General features: G+C 36.6%; 1 protein-coding gene across 3 annotated transcripts in view; it reads right to left on the reverse strand.

Annotated features, from left to right (window-relative positions):
• The window catches only part of TFG (trafficking from ER to golgi regulator), a 32,904-nt gene extending 11,383 nt beyond the window's left edge, over positions 1 to 21,521 (reverse strand). For all 3 annotated transcript variants that reach the window (XM_030329273.1, XM_030329272.1, XM_030329271.1), the window contains exons 1-5: positions 21,306 to 21,521; positions 16,080 to 16,306; positions 12,563 to 12,646; positions 6,345 to 6,491; positions 2,299 to 2,466 (exon numbers count right to left, since the gene is read on the reverse strand). In XM_030329273.1, the coding sequence (XP_030185133.1) occupies positions 2,299 to 2,466; positions 6,345 to 6,491; positions 12,563 to 12,646; positions 16,080 to 16,263 (583 nt within the window). In that variant the 5' untranslated portion in view covers positions 16,264 to 16,306; positions 21,306 to 21,521. The remainder of the gene's footprint in view (positions 1 to 2,298; positions 2,467 to 6,344; positions 6,492 to 12,562; positions 12,647 to 16,079; positions 16,307 to 21,305) is intronic.
• Positions 21,522 to 21,732: the final 211 nt, after the last annotated feature.

Raw genomic sequence — 21,732 nt, forward strand, 5'->3', positions numbered from 1 at the left:
AAGAGCTTATGAAAGTGATAACCATTTAGAAAGTTCCACACAGGGACTTGCTATTACAATCTGTCTAATTTCCCTGAGGGCAAACCTCTATCCTCTGCACTGATATATCCCAGAACTTAGCTCTGTATTAGGCAACTATATAGTTGGCAACTGGTAGTCCAGGTATTGATGAGAACCTAAACTAGGTTTAGGATAACAAAGTGGCAATGCAGGAGAAACTAATGATTACCAGAGTAAAATGGACAATTTGCTCATTTTATTGGTATTTACATACATGTAAATACATACACATACACTCTCTCCTACAAAAAACACTGTATTATCTAAAAAAAAAGTGTATTATTTTGACTCCTCTTTTCTCTCTTGTATGTAACCTATTAGTTAATGCTACCCATCTTATCTCTATAATATTTTATCCCTCTTTCCATGTTCACATTCACTATTGCAGTCAAGCTTTTCACAATAGCACACCCAAATAACTACAACGTACCCCCCTGGTATTTTCTATGTGCACAGTTTTTCTTACTTTAACACACAAAGGTATCAGAAAAATGGCCTTCAAATAGTGTGAATCATATTAATCATGTTATTCTAGGGTGGGGCATATACTCTAATCAAAATGTTAAGCCTGACTTCCTATTTACTCCTCCATTTGCCATTTCTTCAAGTCGTAAATAGTAAGAAACCATAACAGTAACTCAAATTTCAGTTGCTTTAAAAAGTGATTTTCAGATATATCTCTTGTGCAATGTCTTCTTTTGCCAAGAACATGCATCATATACAAATATTTGTCTCTCCAGAATTTCACACAATTCTCTTTAGTGAATAATCCCATAAAAGTCTCAAAGAAAAAAAAATAGACTGAATGCTACATTTCCAGTTACTGATAATGGCAATGAAAATGGTCAGGTGAACACTCTCAGAGTTAAAAACTAAAAACCTGTAAAATAGCAGAAAACAACTATCTGAAATCACTAGAGGTCAATCAAATGTCAGCAGAAACCAGAAAAGTTTACCCCCCAGTGAATTACAGTGGATGAGAATGACAGGCCCTGACCTCTGCAGCCCCAACAGCAGAAAGCCATAGTATGAACTTGATGGCTGGCCAACTACCTGGAAATTTGAGGGAAAATATCCCTGCAGTAAAAAAGCCACTGAAGAAGTGAGACCTAAAAAGTCAGGATAAGCTCTGCCCCCAAATCTCAGCTAGCCATGGAGTTACGAGGAGGAGACATAAGAGGGCTCAGAAAAAAAAAAAGCAGCACCAAGAGTTGAAAGGACTGAATAGAGATATTAGCTGCTATATTTCATGGGAAAAAAGAATGTGTAGTTTGAATACATACAAGTTTACTCCTTGCCAGAGTAGCAGTAACAAAAAAAAAAAAATCTCAAAAAAAAAAATCTCAAGTCACTATAATGTATTAATCATAATGTACAGTTTTCAATAAAAAAATCATCAGATATGCAAAGAAACAGGAAAATGTGACCCATACTCAGGGAAAAAAGACAGGCTAAAGAAACTGGACTCCAAATAGGACCAGATGTTGAATGAAGCAGACAAACATTAAGCAGCTATTATAAATATTTTTAAAGAATTAAAAATGCATCAATAAGTTAAAGGGAAATATAGTCTTAATGAAATGCAAAGGTAAGGAATCCCAAAAGAAAAAAATAAACTATAAAAAGAATCAAATGAAAATTCTAAGGCTGTATGTGTAATTGGAATCTGAAGAGGGAAGACAGCAGAAAAAATATTGAAGAAATGACAGTCAAAAAAATAAAGAAATCGCAGTATAGGTGCTTTTTTAAAAAAGGTTAAAACCATCCATTATAAGAGCTCTTTCTACACAAGGCAAGTAAACCAAAAATCTATATTTAAATTTCAATTTCTCTAATTAAACATCCAAAGAGAGAAGATGGCATCAAATATAATTTAAATCCTACAACAAAACTGAAATAAGATTATAAAATGGTTCAGATTTTAAAAAAAAATATAAACTTTCTGAATTCCACTTTTGATAAAATTCATCTAAACCAAACAATGATTATTCTTTCAAGGGTAGGATTCTACTGACTGGGAAAGTGCATAAGAAAGCTTTCCTGAGTGCTGGAAATCATCTATGTCTTGAACTTAATTGATGTTTTCTGTAGATGTAGACAAAAGTAAAAATTTATTCAACTGAACCTTTAAGTCAACCTTTATGCACATCACTGTATCTGTTATCCTTCTATTACAGAAGGAAAGAAAGAGAGAGAAGAAGAGAGGGAATGAAGGATGTGAGGGAGGAACTAACTTACCTGAAACCTGATCATCTGTTAAGCCAAACGCTGACATGACATTTTTATTGATTTCATCTTGGTTTTTTAAAGGATCAAAAGCTGACATACTCGCTGCCATAACCTGAGTAGACTGTTTTCCAGAAGAATCAGAAGCAGCAGGCTTTTCATCCCTACCATCCACAGTATCTGTGAGAGGAATAAACAAAAACTTGTTTCAATTTTATCTATATTCAGTAAGGCTTAAAAAATACAGAAGAATACATACAGTCTGAAATGTTAAGAGTAAATATCTCTGAATATAGGATCATAGATAATTTTACTTTCCTTTTTATACCTTTATTTTTAAAATCAGAAGAAAGGATCAAAATTTAAAAAAAACAGCTTTTTCTAAAAAATCTTATCTACCTCTTTCCCTAAGAATTACTAGATGAGAAAAAAAATTATGAGCTCCTTAACAGAGAAAAATATTTTGCCCCTTTTGGAGCCCCATGACCCATATATACATATGTATATATACACACACGTATATATATATATATATATACACACGTATACGTATATATATGTGTGTGTGTGTGTGTGTGTATATATGTGTGTGTGTGTATATATATATATATGTGTGTATATATATGTGTGTATATATATACATACATATATATATGTATCTCCTGCTATCGGATACATACTGGGTACTAATGCATCATTTTGTGAAAGGATAAAGCAGCTTCATTGAAGTTATGATATCAACTTTTATGTTTTATTTCTACTTGTCTATTTGTTCATTATTAATTGCATGGAAATCTCAAGCCAACCAATATATTAAACACATCCTTTTAATTTGCTATGTCTCCCTTAAAATACTTTATAGCAAAATGATGTCTGACATTTGCTCAAAATAACAGGTGGAAATGTATGAGAGGAGAGATGGCATGGTACTGATGAGTTGGTGACTGTTGAGGTTGGAGGTGGTTCATGAGATTCATTAAAGTATTTCTACTTTTGTCTGTTTTTCCATACTTTAATAGAAAAATAAAGTTTTAAACATGAGCATAGTAAGTTTAAGTATCTTCTAAGTATACTAAGGTATTCCATAGGCATTGGTACCACTACCGCATGAAAGAAAAGGGGTTCAAGAACAACCCACATCTTATAAATAGGTACCTGAGCTGCTCACAGCTCAGAGCCTGGAGCCTGCTTCAGATTCTGTGTCTCCCTCTCTGCCCTCCCCAACTTGCTCGCGCTCGCTCTCTCTCTCAAAAATAAACATTATTTTTAAATTGCTAACCATTTATTCAATTATCAGTTTTTTTTGTCACCAAACAAGTAACTGAGTATCAGTTATTAGATCATCTCTGTGATTAAGACTCCTTTAAAATAAGTCTACAGTTATCCACCTTCCTCACCCATTTTCCTCCTCTAATTCCAAGGCTACACCCCAAGAGGACATCAGACCAAGCTTATAAATTATCCCCTCTCACACTACTACAGAGTCCACTACCTGTTCAACTTTCCACTTCCTGCAAACTAAGTCCATTAGGAAACACAATACTGTATGTCCGCTAGCCTACTAGTTGCTTTGCCAGGTGCTACAGCTAAGGCAACAGGTCAATCCAGTATCCAGGGTAGCCTACACATCACGTTCCTCATAGGGGAAAGAAAGTGTCCAAGAACCACTGTGGAGGTAGACCACTGAAGAACATAGATAGCCACGTGTTTCTGGGTGAGGGTAAGCCACACTGTTCTAAAGACTACTGACAGCTGACTGGCAGCACTGTTTGTGAACTAGACTTTCAGTTTCTGATGTAGGGGTTTTTTTGGCTTATTTATGCTATTTCCTTGAAAAGACTATTAAGTCAGGATATGTTCTGAGAGCTTAGAAGGCAAGTAAGTGGTCAAGAGGTAAGTGATCTTATTATTGAGGAAACAATAAATTACAAAAATAAATTTTTACAATAAAATAATTATAATAAACAATTACAATAAGATAAAATTTTAAACATGAGCATGGCAAGTTTAAGTATCTTCTAAGTATACCAAGGTATTCAACAGGCACTGGTACCACTACAACCATCCGTAAAAAATAAAGCACAGGATGTATTATTAAACTCATTAGACAACTCAGATAGGACACCATGACAAGATGGGAGGCCACACAAAGGAACAATATGTGATATAATTTCTAAGATTCAGAGAACCAGTTTCAACATCTTTTCCATGAACATAGGTATGAAGTTAATAAACATATGAATATATGAAAATAAAGAATAAAGAGAAGTAGTAAATTTAGTGGCAAGAAACACGTGAGAACTGAAAGGTTGTTTCACCAAATCTAAAAGCTTATAATTCTATCCCCTAGAGGAGAACATAGGCTACTATAGGTAATTTCTTCACAGTACTGGCTATACTTGTTGAATTTTGATCTAAGTTTCATAATATTCTACAGATGCTTAAATCCCCTGAAATTATATGCAAATGTTTTTGTGTCAGCATCTATGAATTCTTCTGAGAAAATCGTCAAAAGTTTTCTTCAGATTCTTGACCTAAAAATGGGGCTTATGTTTGGAGAGATAGGATTCAGAAAAGACCATTTGCATTGACTTGAAATATAGTAAGATTCATCACATAAAGGCCAGGAAGATCTTACTATATTTCAGCACATCTCCCATATGTTCTGAAATACAGAGAGAGAACTAGAAATTACTAATCACCAGGTATTTATTGACAATCTACCACTAATACAATTCCATACAGCGAAAGAGAGGAAGAGAAATTATACAAAAAGACAGCTTTATTTACACTATAACTACTAAATTAAAAGAAAGCAAAACTCCAAAATCTAAATGGAACAGAAAAATACAATCTCTTAGAATCTAAAGGCTGCAAAGGATTATACAATGCCACTTTCGCACAAAAACATCTTTTATTAAGGCCCTTATACACAGTCATCCAGACTCTATAACAAATTATTCTATCATAATATAGATGGTTTTAAGCGTGTAATTTGTATGCAAACACAAAAATCGTAAAAAACAAAACAAAACAAAACGTAAGTTTGCTTTTTAAGTTCAACATCTAAGAATATTAAAAGCTGAGGAAAGCAGTTTTTTAAAATCTACTTTCAAGCCATAATACATAAATTTCAGTCTACATTTTTAAATATATTTGGCCCCAAAATGTATGTCAGTTCCAAATTTGTCAATAAATATTACTTCATCTTAATATAAACAGTACATGTCATCTGAAAAATGGAAAAAATAAGTTTTTCTTTGCATGATTACTAAAAATTGTGTTTAAGATAAACTTTACAATACACCTCTTGAATGTAGTAATCTTATTTTTTATTTGAAACTACTTCATATACCACGTAAAACTCATGAAATGACTGCAATTCCTCGGGTGCATTATTACAATGAAAAGGGTTCAAAAGAGTCAAAGGGATCTGAAAACTGACCTATTCATACACCCAGGGGTTTAAGACTAGTTGCAAAGAATCAACCAGAGAGTACTTTAAAAATGGGATTCCCAGGTCCTACTCTCTAGTAGGTCTACAACGAGATCCAGGAATTGGTAAAATACCTCTCCTGGTAATCCTAAAGAACAGCAGGTTTGAATACTAGAGAGAGGCAGGAATAAGAAAGGGTAACAATGAAGGTGCCAACTTAAAAAAAAAAAAAAAACAAAAAACTGCAAAAAGGTATGAGCACATAGTATAACACTAAGTGAAAAAAGTTCAAAAACAAATACCATATGATTTCACTCATGTGGAATTTAAGAAACAAACGAGCAAAGGGAAAAAAGAGAGAGAGAGACAAAAACAAGAAACAGACTCTTAACTATAGAGGACAAACCGATGGTTACCAGAGGAGAGTTGGGTGGGGGGAGGATGGATAAAATAGGTGATGGGAATTAAGGATGTCATGATGAGCACCTGGTGACGTATGGAATCGCTGAATCACTATATTCTACACCTGAAACTAATATAATGCTGTATACTGAAATTAAAATAATAAATTTTATAAATATATAAGAATAATAAAGCAAAATAAAATGGATTCACAGTCTACCATTTTCAGGAATATTGGTGGAAGGTCCTGGTTCTCCAGGTGGTTCCAAGCTATCCAACAAACGATTCACTTTATTTCGCAGTTCTATCAGCTCTCGACGGAGATACTTCACTTGACTTGATTCTAGGGGTCTTGGTTGGCCATTAACTGGAATAAAAGCATTAATTTGCTCAAAATTAGGCAACATTCTTTAAAAATCAACACAACGATAGCAATAAGGAAAGATAAATGGATTTTTTGAAAAAGTGAAAATCGAACAAGACACCTAATGATGACATTTAAATGAAAACTCTTTTTAAGGAAAGGATTCTTTACTACTAAAAATTCGCTTTTTGGAAAAAAAAATATTCATCAGTCTTTGTGGATGCCACATCTATGGCCTATGATATTAGCTTAAAAAAAGTTTTATTAGGAAAAAAATACAGTAAACTAAAGCTTTAATATATTTTTAAGAGAAATGATGTACCTTCAAAAGCTCATTTTTACCACACACTGTTCTTTTTTAAGTTATTTATTTTTGAGACAGAGAAAGAGTGTATGAGCAAGTGCCAGCGTGGAAGGAGCAGAGAGGAAGGGAGAGAGAGAATCCCAAGTAGGCTCTGCACTGTCAGCACAGGGCCTGACTCGGGGCTTGAACTCAAAAACCATGAGATCATGACTTGAGCTGAAATCAAAAATCAGATGCTTAACTGACTAAGCCATGCAGGCCCCCACCCCACACTATTTTATATTCTTAAAGTAATACAATCAATACATTATTCTAAATATATATGTTAAAAGGTGCAACATGACTGACAGTTCTATTATCCCTCTTGCCTACTTTTTGATCTAAAAAAAGAAAAAATAGCCACCTAAAATAACTGACCTAAAAAGTAACCTATTAAAAAAAATGCAGAATTCATGAATCCAAATCACCACTGTCCTTCAAAGTGGTTACTTCCAAAAGCAGTATAAAAGCCACAAAAAGACAAAGATTATTTAATAATCATTGGGTCTTTTTTTAAATGAAGGCAACGTTACCTCATTTAACCATTCTGTCCAAATGACTTCCAACTGACTTAAAAGTAAAGAAAAATTATGAGAAATCCTTCATCCAGCAACAAAGATTGCCACCACTAAAGGTTACTTTAAAAACAAAAACAAAAAAAAAACAAAAAAAAACAAAAGAAAAGTAACAACAAGGTTCTGAACGCACACTTCAAGACAGGAGTTCAAAAATTAAATTAAAATGCTTTATGCACTGCCAGTACACATATATACAAATTACTAAGGTAACAAATTAAAAAAGGAAATCCATTTAAATAAAGGTGCAGGGATTCTTTGTTAACTGAATTGTAAATATCAAACCAGCAATAGAAGTTTTTTGAAGACAACTCACCAATATTTTACATACCGTCCATATATCTACAAGCAAGTTCAATACAATCTCCTACCTACATGAATTAATTACTGACTTTTTAGGGTATTACTAGGTTTTCTTTAATACCTAAAAAGGAGAAAAGCAGCTCGTGACAACCAGGAACTGGCCTAGTCCTGTAAGACAGACCTTAGTGCTGCCAGAAGCTGGCCTGGCACTCACAAGTAAGCCGTGGTGTTCTCTTGCTGAACATGAACAATCTCAAAGAACATCAACCATTAGAAAAGATCACTCTGTGACTGTGATAGATGGAAGATGAAAACAGCACCACTGCATAATCATGTGAGAACTCAGACAAAACAAGAACAATAACCAAACCACAAAAATGACTAACATCCCTAGCTAAAATGAGTGATGGCTGCTGTTCCACTAATTGAAGCTTTAGCCACAACTCCTCCCACCTTCTGCATAAAATTTAGTTACATACCCAATCACAGGACCATCTCCACCTACTAACAGCATCCAATCTATAGCAAGTCCCAGTTCCTTGAACCTTATCCAAAATCCTCTACCATACACCTAAGCCCTATGAAAAATCCTTTCCAATACTTTTACTGAGACACCCCATTGTTCTTCCACGGTATTCACTCTTCCTCACTGCAATGTATTTGTAGTATGCCCCTTTTCATTCCTACCATTGTTTGTGCCTTTTTTCTTAATTAATCTTACAGAAGTGTGCAAATTTGTTATCTCGTCAGAATTGTTGATCCTATCAATTCCCTGACTTCTAGTCCACTTCTGCTCTTTATTAATTTTTCCTTATAAGTTATTTCGGCTTACTTTGTCCTTCTTGTATAGAAGGCTACCAAATATCCCCTCAAGTTTTACTTTAGCATACTCTAAAAACTTTGTTATATAGAAGTCATAGCTAATAATTTCTAATTCCCATTATAATTTCTTTTTTATGTTAAAGCATATTTTTATCCTCAAAAACCAAAAGATAACACAGACTGACTCCCATAGTGTATGTTATCTTTTTTGTCCAGTGGTTTCTAAATGAAGCCAGAGAATGTGACCTCCAGGGTATCTCTTCTCTAGAACTTATTGAAATTTGTTGGAAAAACCACTATGTGGTTAATTTTTATATAAATATCCGTATGTGCTCAAAACAATCATACCCCTTCTTAATTGCTAGATGCATAAGACCAAGCCTGTATTTGATCTGTTCAAATTTTCTCTATCCCTACTAACAATTCTGAGCCTGCTTGATTTACCAGTTTCCCAGAAAAGAGTAATAAAAGCTCTCCCATGATTGTGAATTTATTTTTCCCTAGGGAACATCTATGGCTATGACATATAAGTGTTCAGAATTATTATATACTCCCAGTGAATTATGCTTTTTATCACTATGAAGTGACTATTACTAGGGAATTTTTTAGTCCATTCTGTTAGTATTCCTAACTAGGTTTGAGTTTGTCTAGTATAATATTAGCCCTTTACTTTCAAACTTTGCATCATAATATTTCAGTATGTCTCTTATAATTAGCAGGTAATTAGATCTGGTTTAACTCCAATAAGAGTGTTTTAACATGTACATTTAGTCCATTTGTGTGCATTGTAGTTAGTATTTTATACTATATATTTATCAAGCTTTCTCTCTGCTTCTTTTCCTCATCGTCTAGTGAACCAAGTAGGTACTCTGTTTCCTTCTTTACCCTTAGTCGGTTAAGCGTCCAACTTTAGCTCAGGTCATGATCTCAGTTTGTGAGGTTGAGCCCTGGGTTGGGCTCTATGATGACAGCTCAGAGCCTGGAGCCTGCTTCAGATTCTGTGTCTCCCCCTCTCTCTGTCTCTTCCCTGCTCGCACTCTCTCTCTCTCAAAAAAATGAACGAATGTTAAAAAAAAATTTAATATTTTAATTCCTGGACACCTGGGTGGCTCAGCTGGTTAAGCATCCAACTTTGGCTCAGGTTATGATCCCATGGTTCTTGGGTTCAAGGCCTGTGTCCAGCTCTGCACTGACCACATGGAGCCTGCTTCAGATTGTCTCTCTCCCTCTCTCTCTCGGCCTGTCCCTGACTCACACTTTCTCTCTCAAAATAAAGAAATAAACTTTAAAAAAATGTAATTCCTATCATCCTTTCCTGCCTTACATACAATTAATGATCAGGACTTTTGTCCCATCTTTTTATATTTCTAAAACTATTGTTGTTGTTGTTTTTTATTATCAGTGCTCATTTAAATTTACATGTTGACCAGTTTATTTGCTCACAATTTCTTGCAGGTTTCACCATTCTTCTGGACTCAATTTCCTTTTTGCTAAAGAACTCTTTTATTCTTTTAACAGGGTCCATGAGTGGTAAATCCTCAGTCTTTTTATTTTTGATGTTTTTTTCTCCCTTTATTCCTTAAGTGTAGCACACTATAGAAAGCTACTTTTCCAGATTTTTTTTCTGAACAGTTGGAAGATGCTATTCTACTGTCTCTGGCTTCCATTATTACTATGAAGAAGTCTACCAAAAGTCTAATTGCTTGCTAGATGATCAGTCTTATTCTTTCAGGCTACTTGTAAGATTATCTTTTTGCCTTACATATTTTCCAGTTTTGTGACAATATGTCCAGGAGAGTTTTGTTTTTACTTACCCTGCTCAGGACTACTTTTCCTCCTGAATCCGAGTTTATATCTTTTATATAATTCTGAAAATTTCTTTAGCCATTACCTCCTCAAATATTTCCACTCCCCCATTATATCTCCTTCTTTAAAGTCTTAATGGAAATAGGCTGGACTTTCTTATTCTTAAATTCTATCTTATATTCTTCATCTCTGTTTTGGTGCTTTATTCCGTAATTTCTTTAGACTACCTTCTAGTTCAATAATTCTCTCTTCCACTGTGACTAATCTATTTTACCTCTCCTCTTTGTATTTAATTTGAATGATTATACTTTTCATTTCCTAAAGTTATCTTGATTTGTTTTTAAAATCTGTTTATCCTTTTTTCATAGTGCCTTGTTCTTACATTCTTATTTCTTTTACATCTAATAATTTTTAATATTATTTTATAGATGACCACTTCTATTAACTGCAAGTTCTTGGAAGTCTAACTGCACTATTAGTTGTGGCCATTGTATCTGGCCTACATAGATTGTTTCACATGTCTTACAGTTCTAAACTCTAAGTTCATCAACAGGATTTTGTCTAGAAGCAGCCCATGACCTGGATTGAGAACTTACTCTAAGAGATTTCTGCCTTTACTTCTTACCATTTTTTATGGTAGTATCTGTGCCTGTGAGTTCCCCATCTTTGAAGACAGTTTAAATTTAAATCCAACCCACCTAGCAACCATGGTTAGAAATCCTCAAGGGAGCCTTTACAAACCCAACAGCTTCAGGGTATGAGAGTTTCCTGTATCAATTCCTTGATTTTTCCTGTACCAACAGAGAGGTATTTTTCTTTTACAATATTCTTTTTTAGGGGTGCCTGGATGGCTCAGTCAGTTAAGCATTCAACTCTTGATTTCAGTTCACGTCATGAACACAGGGTTCATGAGTTCAAACCCCATGTCAGGCTCTGTGCTGATAGTGCAGAGCCTGCTTGGGATTCTCTCTCTCCCTCCCCCTCCCCCCACCACGTGTGCATGCATGCTCTCTCAAAATAAGTAAAACTTAAAAAAAAAATTCTTTTTTAGAACACCCCACTGAGGGTCTAGGACCCAAGGCCTCTACTATGTAGACACCAAATAACTAGTCTTTAGACTATGCAGAATAAAACCTTGACCATTAACACCAAAAGCACACCAAGTCTCACCCTTTGGTACTACTGGTCCCAGTTTTTAATTTCATCTGTCTTGTGGTCTCCGGACATTTCTCTTACTCTCCTGAGCAACTTCAAGTATATATTTCAAAAAACACACTTATAATAGTTAATCTAAAATGTCCTCAGTGTTTCTGGAAGGAAGATTTTCAGTTTATTGAACCTTCCTGATAGCTGGCTGCTAGTGGTTAAGTATTTTAGATTCAATACTGTGCAATCATACCTTTTATTTAAAAATTTCTTAAACAGCTTTTATTTGTTATTAGCATTTTAAAATCTAACTAACATTCACCCTTCCTACATGGAGATGAAATAGATACAAATTAAACCAACTGGCCCACATCAGGTTTCATGAACCAAAAGGTTCAGTGTCACATAACTTATTAAAAAATGCTAAACAAAACATCTAGAAAAAAAGGCCCAGATTTTATTTTTCACATAAGCATGCTACCACTTAAACTCTGTAATCTTTTCTATCTTATCTTTTAAGAGTTCTACATCACAAATCTGTTACTGTCTACAAGAATACAAAATCTAGAAGATTAAAATTAGTCTTGTATTTGCTTATTTTTTTTTTTAATCAAAACTACTTCTAATTTAATCTTTAAGTACTCCTTAAAAAATAATGTCTACAGTCTTAGGCCTATATGTTAAGCTCTGAGAATAAGTAAAAACATGTTACATTTATGGAAAATAATTCTACATTCTCAGAGTACTAAGAACTTAATATAATGAATAAATTTAATAAATTTAAAACTTAATAAAGGTAGTTTCAATACTGCAATTACTTTCAATCCTGGAAATACTTCTATAAGTGGCACCCATTACTATGTAGGATACTGAGCAGATGGAGATTTTAAATGTAACTACTTTCTATTAATCTTCGGGAAAGAAAAAAAAGAATATAGGCAGGCCTAATAATTCGAAAATTCAGATACAGCTGAAAAAGTTATCGCTTAATTCTGAGTCTTTAAAAAGAAAAGTTAAAAAGTCTTCAACAAAAACACAATGGATAAAATAGTAAATTTATTAGAAGATTTACCACTTACCAAATAATGTCAGTTTCAGTATTCTACTACACTGAATTGCAAAAGAAAGGTCAGAACTATCAAAAATTGTTATAAGGTCTCCATCTGGAATTTAAACAAACAGAAGTGAGTTTCAGATTTGTATCAGTAATAAACTAGGATATACATTAAATTAAAATTGAAAATGTAGGTAACAGAGCATAATTAGAATGTCCCATAAAAACCTTAAACATTAAAGCATCTAGGAAAGATGTATCTGTTCAAAAGAATATCAATTTTGGTTATTACTTTTTTTTTTTTTTTTTTTTTAATTTTTTTTTCAATGTTTATTTGTTTTTGGGACAGAGAGAGACAGAGCATGAACGGGGGAGGGGCAGAGAGAGAGGGAGACACAGAATCGGAAACAGGCTCCAGGCTCCGAGCCATCAGCCCAGAGCCTGACGCGGGGCTCGAACTCACGGACTGCGAGATCGTGACCTGGCTGAAGTCGGACGCTTAACCGACTGCGCCACCCAGGCGCCCCAATTTTGGTTATTACTTTTATAACAAGGCTATTTATCATATCCTCATTAAGAAGAGCCAAAACATAGCTAAGATTAACATATGACGATCCTTTATAAGTCACCAGGGCATTCATGGTAGCAATATAACAAATTACTGGTTTAGACTGAAATCTTTCCATTCCAAAAAATTTAAATATATTTATCAAATGTTAAAGAAATAAAGATTCTCAGTGTTCAAAATGTAATTCTAAGTACAGTAAAACACCACTGACACAAATGTAGAGGAAGCTATTATAGCAGTAACTAAAAGGGTCACTGACCATTTTGATACTAAGATGAAAACTATCAACTCTCCTTAGAAAAAATACTCATATACACAAGATTCTATAATCTCCGAGATCTCAAAGTTAAAGAATATTATAATCGGCCTATCAGCTGCTTGTTTCAAAAGCTTTCAAAGGGCTCAGGGAAAATGTTCTCTGGAGAGAAAAAGAACAGAAAAGCACCCAGAGGCAAGGAGTTGGGTCAGGAGCCTCTGCTGACTATCTTCACAGACACAGCTGGGTTGGGGAAGGGGAGTAAGGATGGTAGTTCTGTCCTGGGGAGGCTGCTCCAAGGATGTTCTGCTACACCAAAAGCACTGACTAGACAGATTTAGTTTGAACAAAGCTGGCAACAAAAGCCATAACTGAAGATTTTATCACTATTCTTAGATCTTTATAAGATCTAAGATCTTATAACCAGACCCACTTCTTATAACATATCTAATGTTCAGACTTCAGAGATTTTACTCATAAATATATTTTTAATAAAGTATATATATATAAACAGAAAACCTTCTGTAACTGCCTTTTTTATTTTCTGAATTTCACAACAGAAATATATGATGGCAAGAACTTTACCTAAGCCAGTCCTCCACCCTAATTAATACCTAACAGTCTATACAATTACCACAAGTAACACAAATCTGTACACTTCAAAACACTTAGAAACTGTGAAAAACAAACCCAATGTGGTAACTAGATGTGGAGGACAAAATTTCAACACTGAAGATACCCTTAAGTTAGGGGTCCATAAAGTGAGACCAATGGTCAAAAATCCCTGTTTATAGGACTATGAACCAAGAATGGCTTTTACATTTTTTTTTAAAGGTTTTCAAAAAAAAGGTAGATGAAATAGAGACTTAATATGACCCACAGTGCTAAAATATTATCTGATCTTTTAGAGAAAAGTTTACCAATCCTTGCCCTAAACAAAAATAAGGGATTTAAGAGCAAGCCAGATAAATAGTGAGGTCAGCTTAAAATATACAAGTTTGAGGCAAGAGCATAGCATCTCAGATAAAATGAAAGCTGTTAAAAATTTGAGTTCTAAAGTGAAGAAAAAGAACAAATTGATCAAATTAAGGCACACACTTGGAAGTCAAAAAGGTTAAAGTCAACATATTAGAAGTAGATGAGATTATATTAGGAAAGAGAATGAGAAGCAATTGCTCTCTTGTACCATCCAGGTGACTCTCAAAATTAGTTTTGGGTACCATTAGACCACACTTTGTAAAAAAAAAAAAAAAAAAAAAATTACACCTGTAGCTAAATGGCCAGCTAGCTGATTGATCATCAGTGATTTATATTTTTATATTTCCCTTCCATAGTATAGGTTGTTGGAAAGTGGGCCAACCAGGGACATACTCCAAGCCACTGACAGTTCAGTAGAGCCATGTGATGGGGTCTGGCCAGCTTGATGTGAACAGAAATGATAAACACTACCTCAAGGCCCAGGGAGTACAATCCCTCACGTAATCCTCTACACTCTGTCTTCATCTATCTGCCTGCTGGATGTTAATGCTCAAGGTGAGCTTATAAGCCATGTGTTGAACATAACACAGCTTCTGTCAACCTGGGCCTTTGAATGATCTCTTGAGTGTTAAACCACTGAAATTTTAAGATTTCTATTATTAACAGCAGGCATTACTTTAAGCCAGCACACCGAGAGACAGGGAAACGGCTGTTAGTGATAAGAAAACTGGGACAGTAGTGTCAGAGATGTTAAGGGATAAAAGTTATTTTTAAAAGGATGGTATGGGAGTAGCAATGCCAAGTATAAAGATCAAGGTGAAACAGACTGGAAATAAATTCAGCAGAAAGAAACTGGTAACCACCTAAAGTACAATTTCAGTAGAGATGTTTACAAAGAAGAAGGTTTAAAGAAGATGAAATAAAGACAGTCTATGATTTTAATTCCACTGTGTGTCTGATGCAACATCTGTCATATAAAACCCATTGCCATAAAAACAGTTTTGTGGTCAAATGAGTCTAGGGACACTGAATACTATAAACAGACAATGTGTATCAGCATTATTACATGTTCTAAAAATTCCTGCAGTAAAGAAACACATTTCTGTTTCAACCAGCTTTCTCATACTTAGTTGACCATGAAAACATTTTTCATCCAATACCTACTGATACCTCTTTCACTTTGGGAAATATGAGTGAAAGTTGGTTTTAAAAGCAAAAAGGAAGCCAAAATTGCATGAGCAGAAAAGAAAAAAAATGCTTGTAAAAATATTTGTGAAAGTGGGGCACCTGGGTGGCTAGGTGGGTTAAGCTGTCCTCTCTTGATTTCAGCTCAGGTCACAATCTCATGATTTGTGAGACTGAGCCCTGTGTTGGGCTCTGTGCTGATAGCATGGAGCCTGCTTGGGATATTCTCTCTCTCACCTCTCTCTTTCTCTCTTTGTCCTTCCCCCACTCGCAGAGGTGCACACGCACACTCTCTCTCTCTCTAAATAAATAAACTTTAAAAATATATATTCTGTGAAAGTGATTACTAAAAACCCCATTTTTAATAATAAATCACTTAGCTATTTTTAACTTATAAAAGAATTATAATCAGCTACATATATATATCCCATTAAATAAAGTGGGTACTCAATTATGACAGAAGGGAAATTTATAATGAGCTATTCAATAAAAGATAGGCAAAAGAACACATACAATACTTAGACTTTTAGTGACTAACTTTAGAAACAATCTCACCTTCATCTTTATACTTTATTGTAACTTCGTCATTACTCAGAAGTTTTCCTCTGAAAACTCGCTGCATCATTAGCACTAATTCGTCATAAGTAATATCTTCATTATGAATGGGAATTCGTCGAATATCCTCCCCAAGTTGAGCTTTGATGATCAGCTTCCCACTTAGGTCCAACTGTCCATTCATGGTGGACTCCAGGATGTTGCGTATATACAACTCTAGGGAAAGACTGATAAAATGGTTTTGGTGATTAAACAGCTATAAAAACATTTCTTAAAAGTTGAAAAGCAGGGCACCTGGGTGGCTCAGTCAGTTAAGCATCCGACTCTTGATTTCAGTTCAGGTCATGATCTCACAGTTCATGAGATCCAGGCCAGTGTGTAGGGCTCTGTGCTGACAGTGTGGAGCCTGCTTGGGATTCTCTCTCCCTCTCTCTCTGCCCCTCCCCTGCTCATGCTCTCTCTCTCTGTGTCTCTCTCAATATAAATAAACTTTAAAGAAAAAAAAGTTGAAAAAACTACTATTGGAATCTAAGAAATTCTGGTCTTCAAAAGAGATTTACTGTTCCAATGTTACCCCATTCATCATGTTAAAATGGAGATAACTTAAGTATGTGCATAAGAAAACAAGTTTCATTATTTTTGGCAATTATTATTTTACCCATATATCTAACCACCTATCTGCCATTACCATTTAGATTTCTAATTTAACATGTCCGAAAACAAACTCCTGATCCTCTCCCCAAAATCTGCTTTTCCTGTAGTCTTCTCCAACTCAGTTAGTGACAATTTCTTTCTTCTAGGTGTTCAAGATTTAAAAGAAAAAAAAAAAAAAAAAAGTCCAAATAGCCAACAATCTAGTTGCTACTACCTTTAAAATATCTCTATAGTCCAATCACTTCAGTAACTTTACCTCTACCAGCTTGATCTAAAGCTCTTGCCTGCATTACTGCACAAGACTCCTCTTGCCTGCATTACTGGATAAAACTCGTAAGCAGTCTGCCTTTTTACCTTTGTCCACTTTTAATCTATTCTCAAATTTAGAATTATCCTGTTGAATAAAATCTAATGTCACTCTGCTTAAAATCTTCCAATGGATTCACATCTCAGTTTTAATAAAAGCCAGAACTACAAGGTCATGATCTGGCCTCTGGCCCCTAGCCAAGTATTTAACCTCATTTCCTACTTCTCTCCCTGGTTACACTGCTGCACCCACACTTTAAGTTCTCCTTCTCAATTCAAGGCTTTGCACTTGCTGTTCCCTTTGTCATGAGCCCTTTTCAAAACTCACATGATTCAGATCTCTGATCAAATCTTCATTTCTCAGAGGTTTGCCCTGACCATCTAAGCTAAAATGGATCTTCTTTCACCTTCTTACCCTGCTTCAATTTTCTTCAAAGCACTTATCACTCCCAGACATTAAGAATTAATTTTGTATTGTCTTTTCCACTAGAAAGTAAAGAAGTAAATGGTTTTGTTCATTGTATTCCTGAGCCCAGAACAATACTGGTCTAGCACATGGAAGTCATTCAATTTTGTTAAATGAAGAATACTGGCTTTCACTCTATATTAGCCTATAACTAAATGCTAACTCTAAAGAGAAAATCATGTGTGAACACTAGAGTCTGAAATGTTTCTCTCTAAAATAAGACCTCACTAGTATTTTCTCTAATTTTCTTATCTATTTTGGGAACTTAAGGAGAAAAGACAAATGAATGACATCCTCTGGAGCTTTCTAGTAAGAATGTCCACTATTGTCTCTTAATATTCTATACCTCACCCCTCCCCAAACCTGAGTGGCTGTGTATGTTTAAATTGCATTTTTTAAATTTTTAAAAAGTTTTTTTTAATGTTTTTATTTATTTTTGAGAGAGAGTGCGCACGTGTGCGAGCGAGGGAGGGGGAGAGAGAGGGAGACACAGAATCCGAAGCAGGCTCCAGGCTCCGGCCCACAAACCGCGAGAGCCCAACGTGGGGCTCGAACCCACAAACTGCGAGATCATGACCTGGGCCGAAGTCGGCTGCTTAACCAATTGAGCCACCCCGGCACCCCGTTTAAATTGCATATTTTAAGAAAGAAATAAGATAATGTTAGAGAACTAGCCACTAAATACTAATTTGCTACAAAATTTTCCCTTCCTGGGTTTTACTTTCATCTTAATTTTAGGTATTATTTCAGAGTGATTATTCCGTAACGACACTAATTCTAAACTCAAAATATACTATGAGGTCTCTAGTAATTTACATGGTTACTATAGAGTTCTAGAAAATACAGTTACAATTAAATAATGTGTTAATAGCTCTTCTTCTCAAGGTCTATCTCTTGTTTTCAAGACCAAAATGTTCTTAAATACATCTACAACTACTGAGCATTTCCCTAGCTTCCACTCCCCACCTCCTCCTGCCCCCCCCGAAATGATCTTATTTAAAGTGCCCTACAAAAAAATAAAATAAAATAAAATAAAGTGCCCTACAATCTCCTACTGGCCACACTGTAGTTTCAACCTCATGTTTTACTACTGGCAGCTGTTTTTTCCTCTTAATTTGTTAACATCATACCGGCTTTTCATGCTTCTCTACAATCATTCTACAGTTTTCGTACCTCTCTACAATTATTTTTCTTGGTGTGAAAGCACCCCATCTACCCTCCAACACATCACCCCCTCAAATACCTGGAGAAAGTTTTCAGGAATCCTAAGTCATTTCATGAATATTACATATAAATGCCCTAATATTCTTTCATATAAATGTCCTATGTCCTTCCAACTATTCCTTAAATGAGTGTCTCTAGAACTCCTTGACATATCCTGAACATTTTAATAATTTCTTTCTTTTTAAATTTAGAAATACTCTTTTTCCATGATGCAGTGACCCACAAATCACAGATGGCTTGAAAATAAAGTTCCCAGTTACTGCAACAGATTTTTTAATTATGCCACTTAGTGAGGACCCGAAGTCAGCCCTTGAAGGCCTGTATCCTCAGATTATCCCTTTTTCAGCAGGATGTAAATTCAAACTCCCTTTAACCTAACACTAAATACCCTCCACAATTTGCCCTTCCCCTTGTTTCTTTCCACTCTTCCTTTTTTTATTTTTTGTACTTGTACTGTATTTTACAGCTATATTAATATTTTTAAATGGGGCATTAAATACTGAATCTAACACTTTAAGTCAGTTCAGAACAGAGTGGATTGTGTTCCTAAATCTGGATGCTAAGCTTGTCTTAATTTAAAATAAGAATAGTTTTCTTTATCTGACAATTCTCACAATGAACTTCTCATGAACACTGTGATTAACTGAAACCTCCATACAACCTCTTCACCTGTTAGCCAAAGCACTTTCTATAGTCAGGAAACATTTACTTAATACCTACTATGTGCCAAGCTCTGAAGTATAATTACTTCAACAAAATGGTAAAGATTCCACCTTGCTCACCTTACAGTCTGAAAGTAATAAAGAACTTCAGTAAATCAAGGTATGTTACTTCCTCCTACCCAGAGGATGTGTAAACCAGCAAGAACATAGTTAAGGACCAGGGTTTAGCTTCAGCAACACGTTATTATCTACTCTTACCAGCACCTAGAATAGTGCCGGACATATAGTAGGTATTTAAAGACTTGTTTTTGTTCTCTGAACAAAAGATGAATAAGAAATAATAAATTTCTGATAAGGGATTGGGAGAAGAAAGCTGAACTGTTAGGGTCGGTTCCTAAGTCGGACCTTCACACTGTACCTCCTTTGAAGTGATTTCCCAAACAGACATACTCCTAATTAAGAGAAATTTCCAACATCGAATTAACTAATAGTATGTTTTTTTTATTGGGGGGGAGGATTATGCAGCATTCATTTCCAATGGATCTCAAAACTTTAGTCTCTTTTCCTTTTATCTGCCATGTTTGCCTGCAAATTCACTTATTCCTTGGTGTTTCCCATGCACTGTAAACTCCCTGTGGCCAGGAACCAAAGCTTCTGTCCTAAGGCCGTTCCCAGTTTGTGCAGCCATCTCCTCAAGCCACGTACACAATTATCACAAAACTAAGGACACTACAAAATTCTCCCTTTCAGGGGAAATCCCATCCCCAACATTTTCTTATGTAACAGAATTCAGGTCCTCTTTTTCTCTAACTCCAGTCACTAGGCAGAGCCTAGTAATGAATGAACTACCAACTGCCAGGAGTGCTAGTGAGATCCTTACAGTATTTTCTTCTCCCATCTTGTCCATACCCCACTCCCTCTGAGGTCCAGAAAGGACACAGACACTAATTTACCAAGTCCTCCAACAGGAACACTGTTTTCAGCACTGAAGAATAAAGTGACATGCCCAAAGACACATAAAAAGCCTGCCTCGAACCAGAATCCAGGTTCAGTGGCCAAACCTCCAGCTCCTCTAATCCTATGAGTTAAGCCCGCTGAAATTCAGAGGGGCCTGCTTAGGCACCTCCACAGGGTAGCAATTTTCCTTAAGAAATTCTAAGCAAAAGCAACCCTTGATTACTACAAAGAATCCAAGGAGCCACAAATCCTGCCTGGCCAGTAAGATGGTAAAGATTCCCACTACCAGCCCCGTGACCTTAGGCAAGTACCTCTCCAAACCTCACAAAATAGGCATAATAATATCTAAATTTAAAGGATCTCTAAATTTAAAGGATCCTTGTGATGATTAAATGATATCATGCATCTAAAATACTTACTACAGGGCATAGTAAAGTAAACTTAAAAGTTCGCTATCATCATCACTAGAAAACCGGGTTGGGCCTCCAGACGGCGCTCGATTAAACCCTGACACAGCTAAGGAACAAGGTTCCTCTTAAGTGACCCCAATAAACTTACTCCCTTAGGCTCTATTCTTCACCCATCCAAGCCCCTCTGGGGGTTAGGTGCTCGACCACCCCAGGCCTCACAAGCCCCCTCCTCTCCTCTCCCTCGGGCAGTCCGACCCCTTGGAGCCAGGAGGAATCGAAGCAAGAGCACTTGCCGGCCCAAACAACCCCCAGAGACCCCCGAGGCCTGCCCCCCTGCCACGGTGGCCTGCGGGACCCCCCCCCCCCCCCCCGGGCCCTCCCCTCCCCAGCGCGAGGGCCCTCCCGGGCCCCAGCCCCTTCCCACAGCCCCACTCTGGCCCCACCCGCCGGGTACCCGCTGGTTCGAGCGAGGCCCTCCCAGCGCTTCCTCGTCTCCCCGCCCGCCTTGTCGATTGAGCGGCCGCGCCCCCGTCCCCAGCGGCCATACCGGCTTGCCGAGGCCGCCGCGGCTGCCTCTCCGCGGGCCTCCGATTACCGGACCCGTGCGAGGCCGCCGGCGCGTTCTGGGGCGTCGTGAGGAGGCTGCGGTCACGGCCCACTCCGGTGCCCTCCGCCGGCGCCGCCGCACCTCGCTCGCAGGCTCGCGCCGGCCGCGGCCAATCGCACAGACCCACCAAGCCTAGCGAGATCTCAGGCCCAGTACGTGGCAGGTGGGGGAAGAAGAGGGGCGGGAACAAGGGAAAAAAAAAAAAAATCTGTCCTTTCGCTCCGCCTCACAGCAAGCAGGCAACCCAGAACGCATGCGCAGAGGCCGAGGCGCGGGGCGGGTAGTGCCCGAACCTGTGTGGGCCGAAGTCTCTGCTTTCTCACTGGATGACCGAGTGTGGCAGCGTATGCTGACGGGTGCACGCATG

The sequence above is a fragment of the Lynx canadensis genome, chromosome C2 (assembly GCF_007474595.2).
Source record: "Lynx canadensis isolate LIC74 chromosome C2, mLynCan4.pri.v2, whole genome shotgun sequence".
Lineage (NCBI taxonomy): Eukaryota > Metazoa > Chordata > Mammalia > Carnivora > Felidae > Lynx > Lynx canadensis.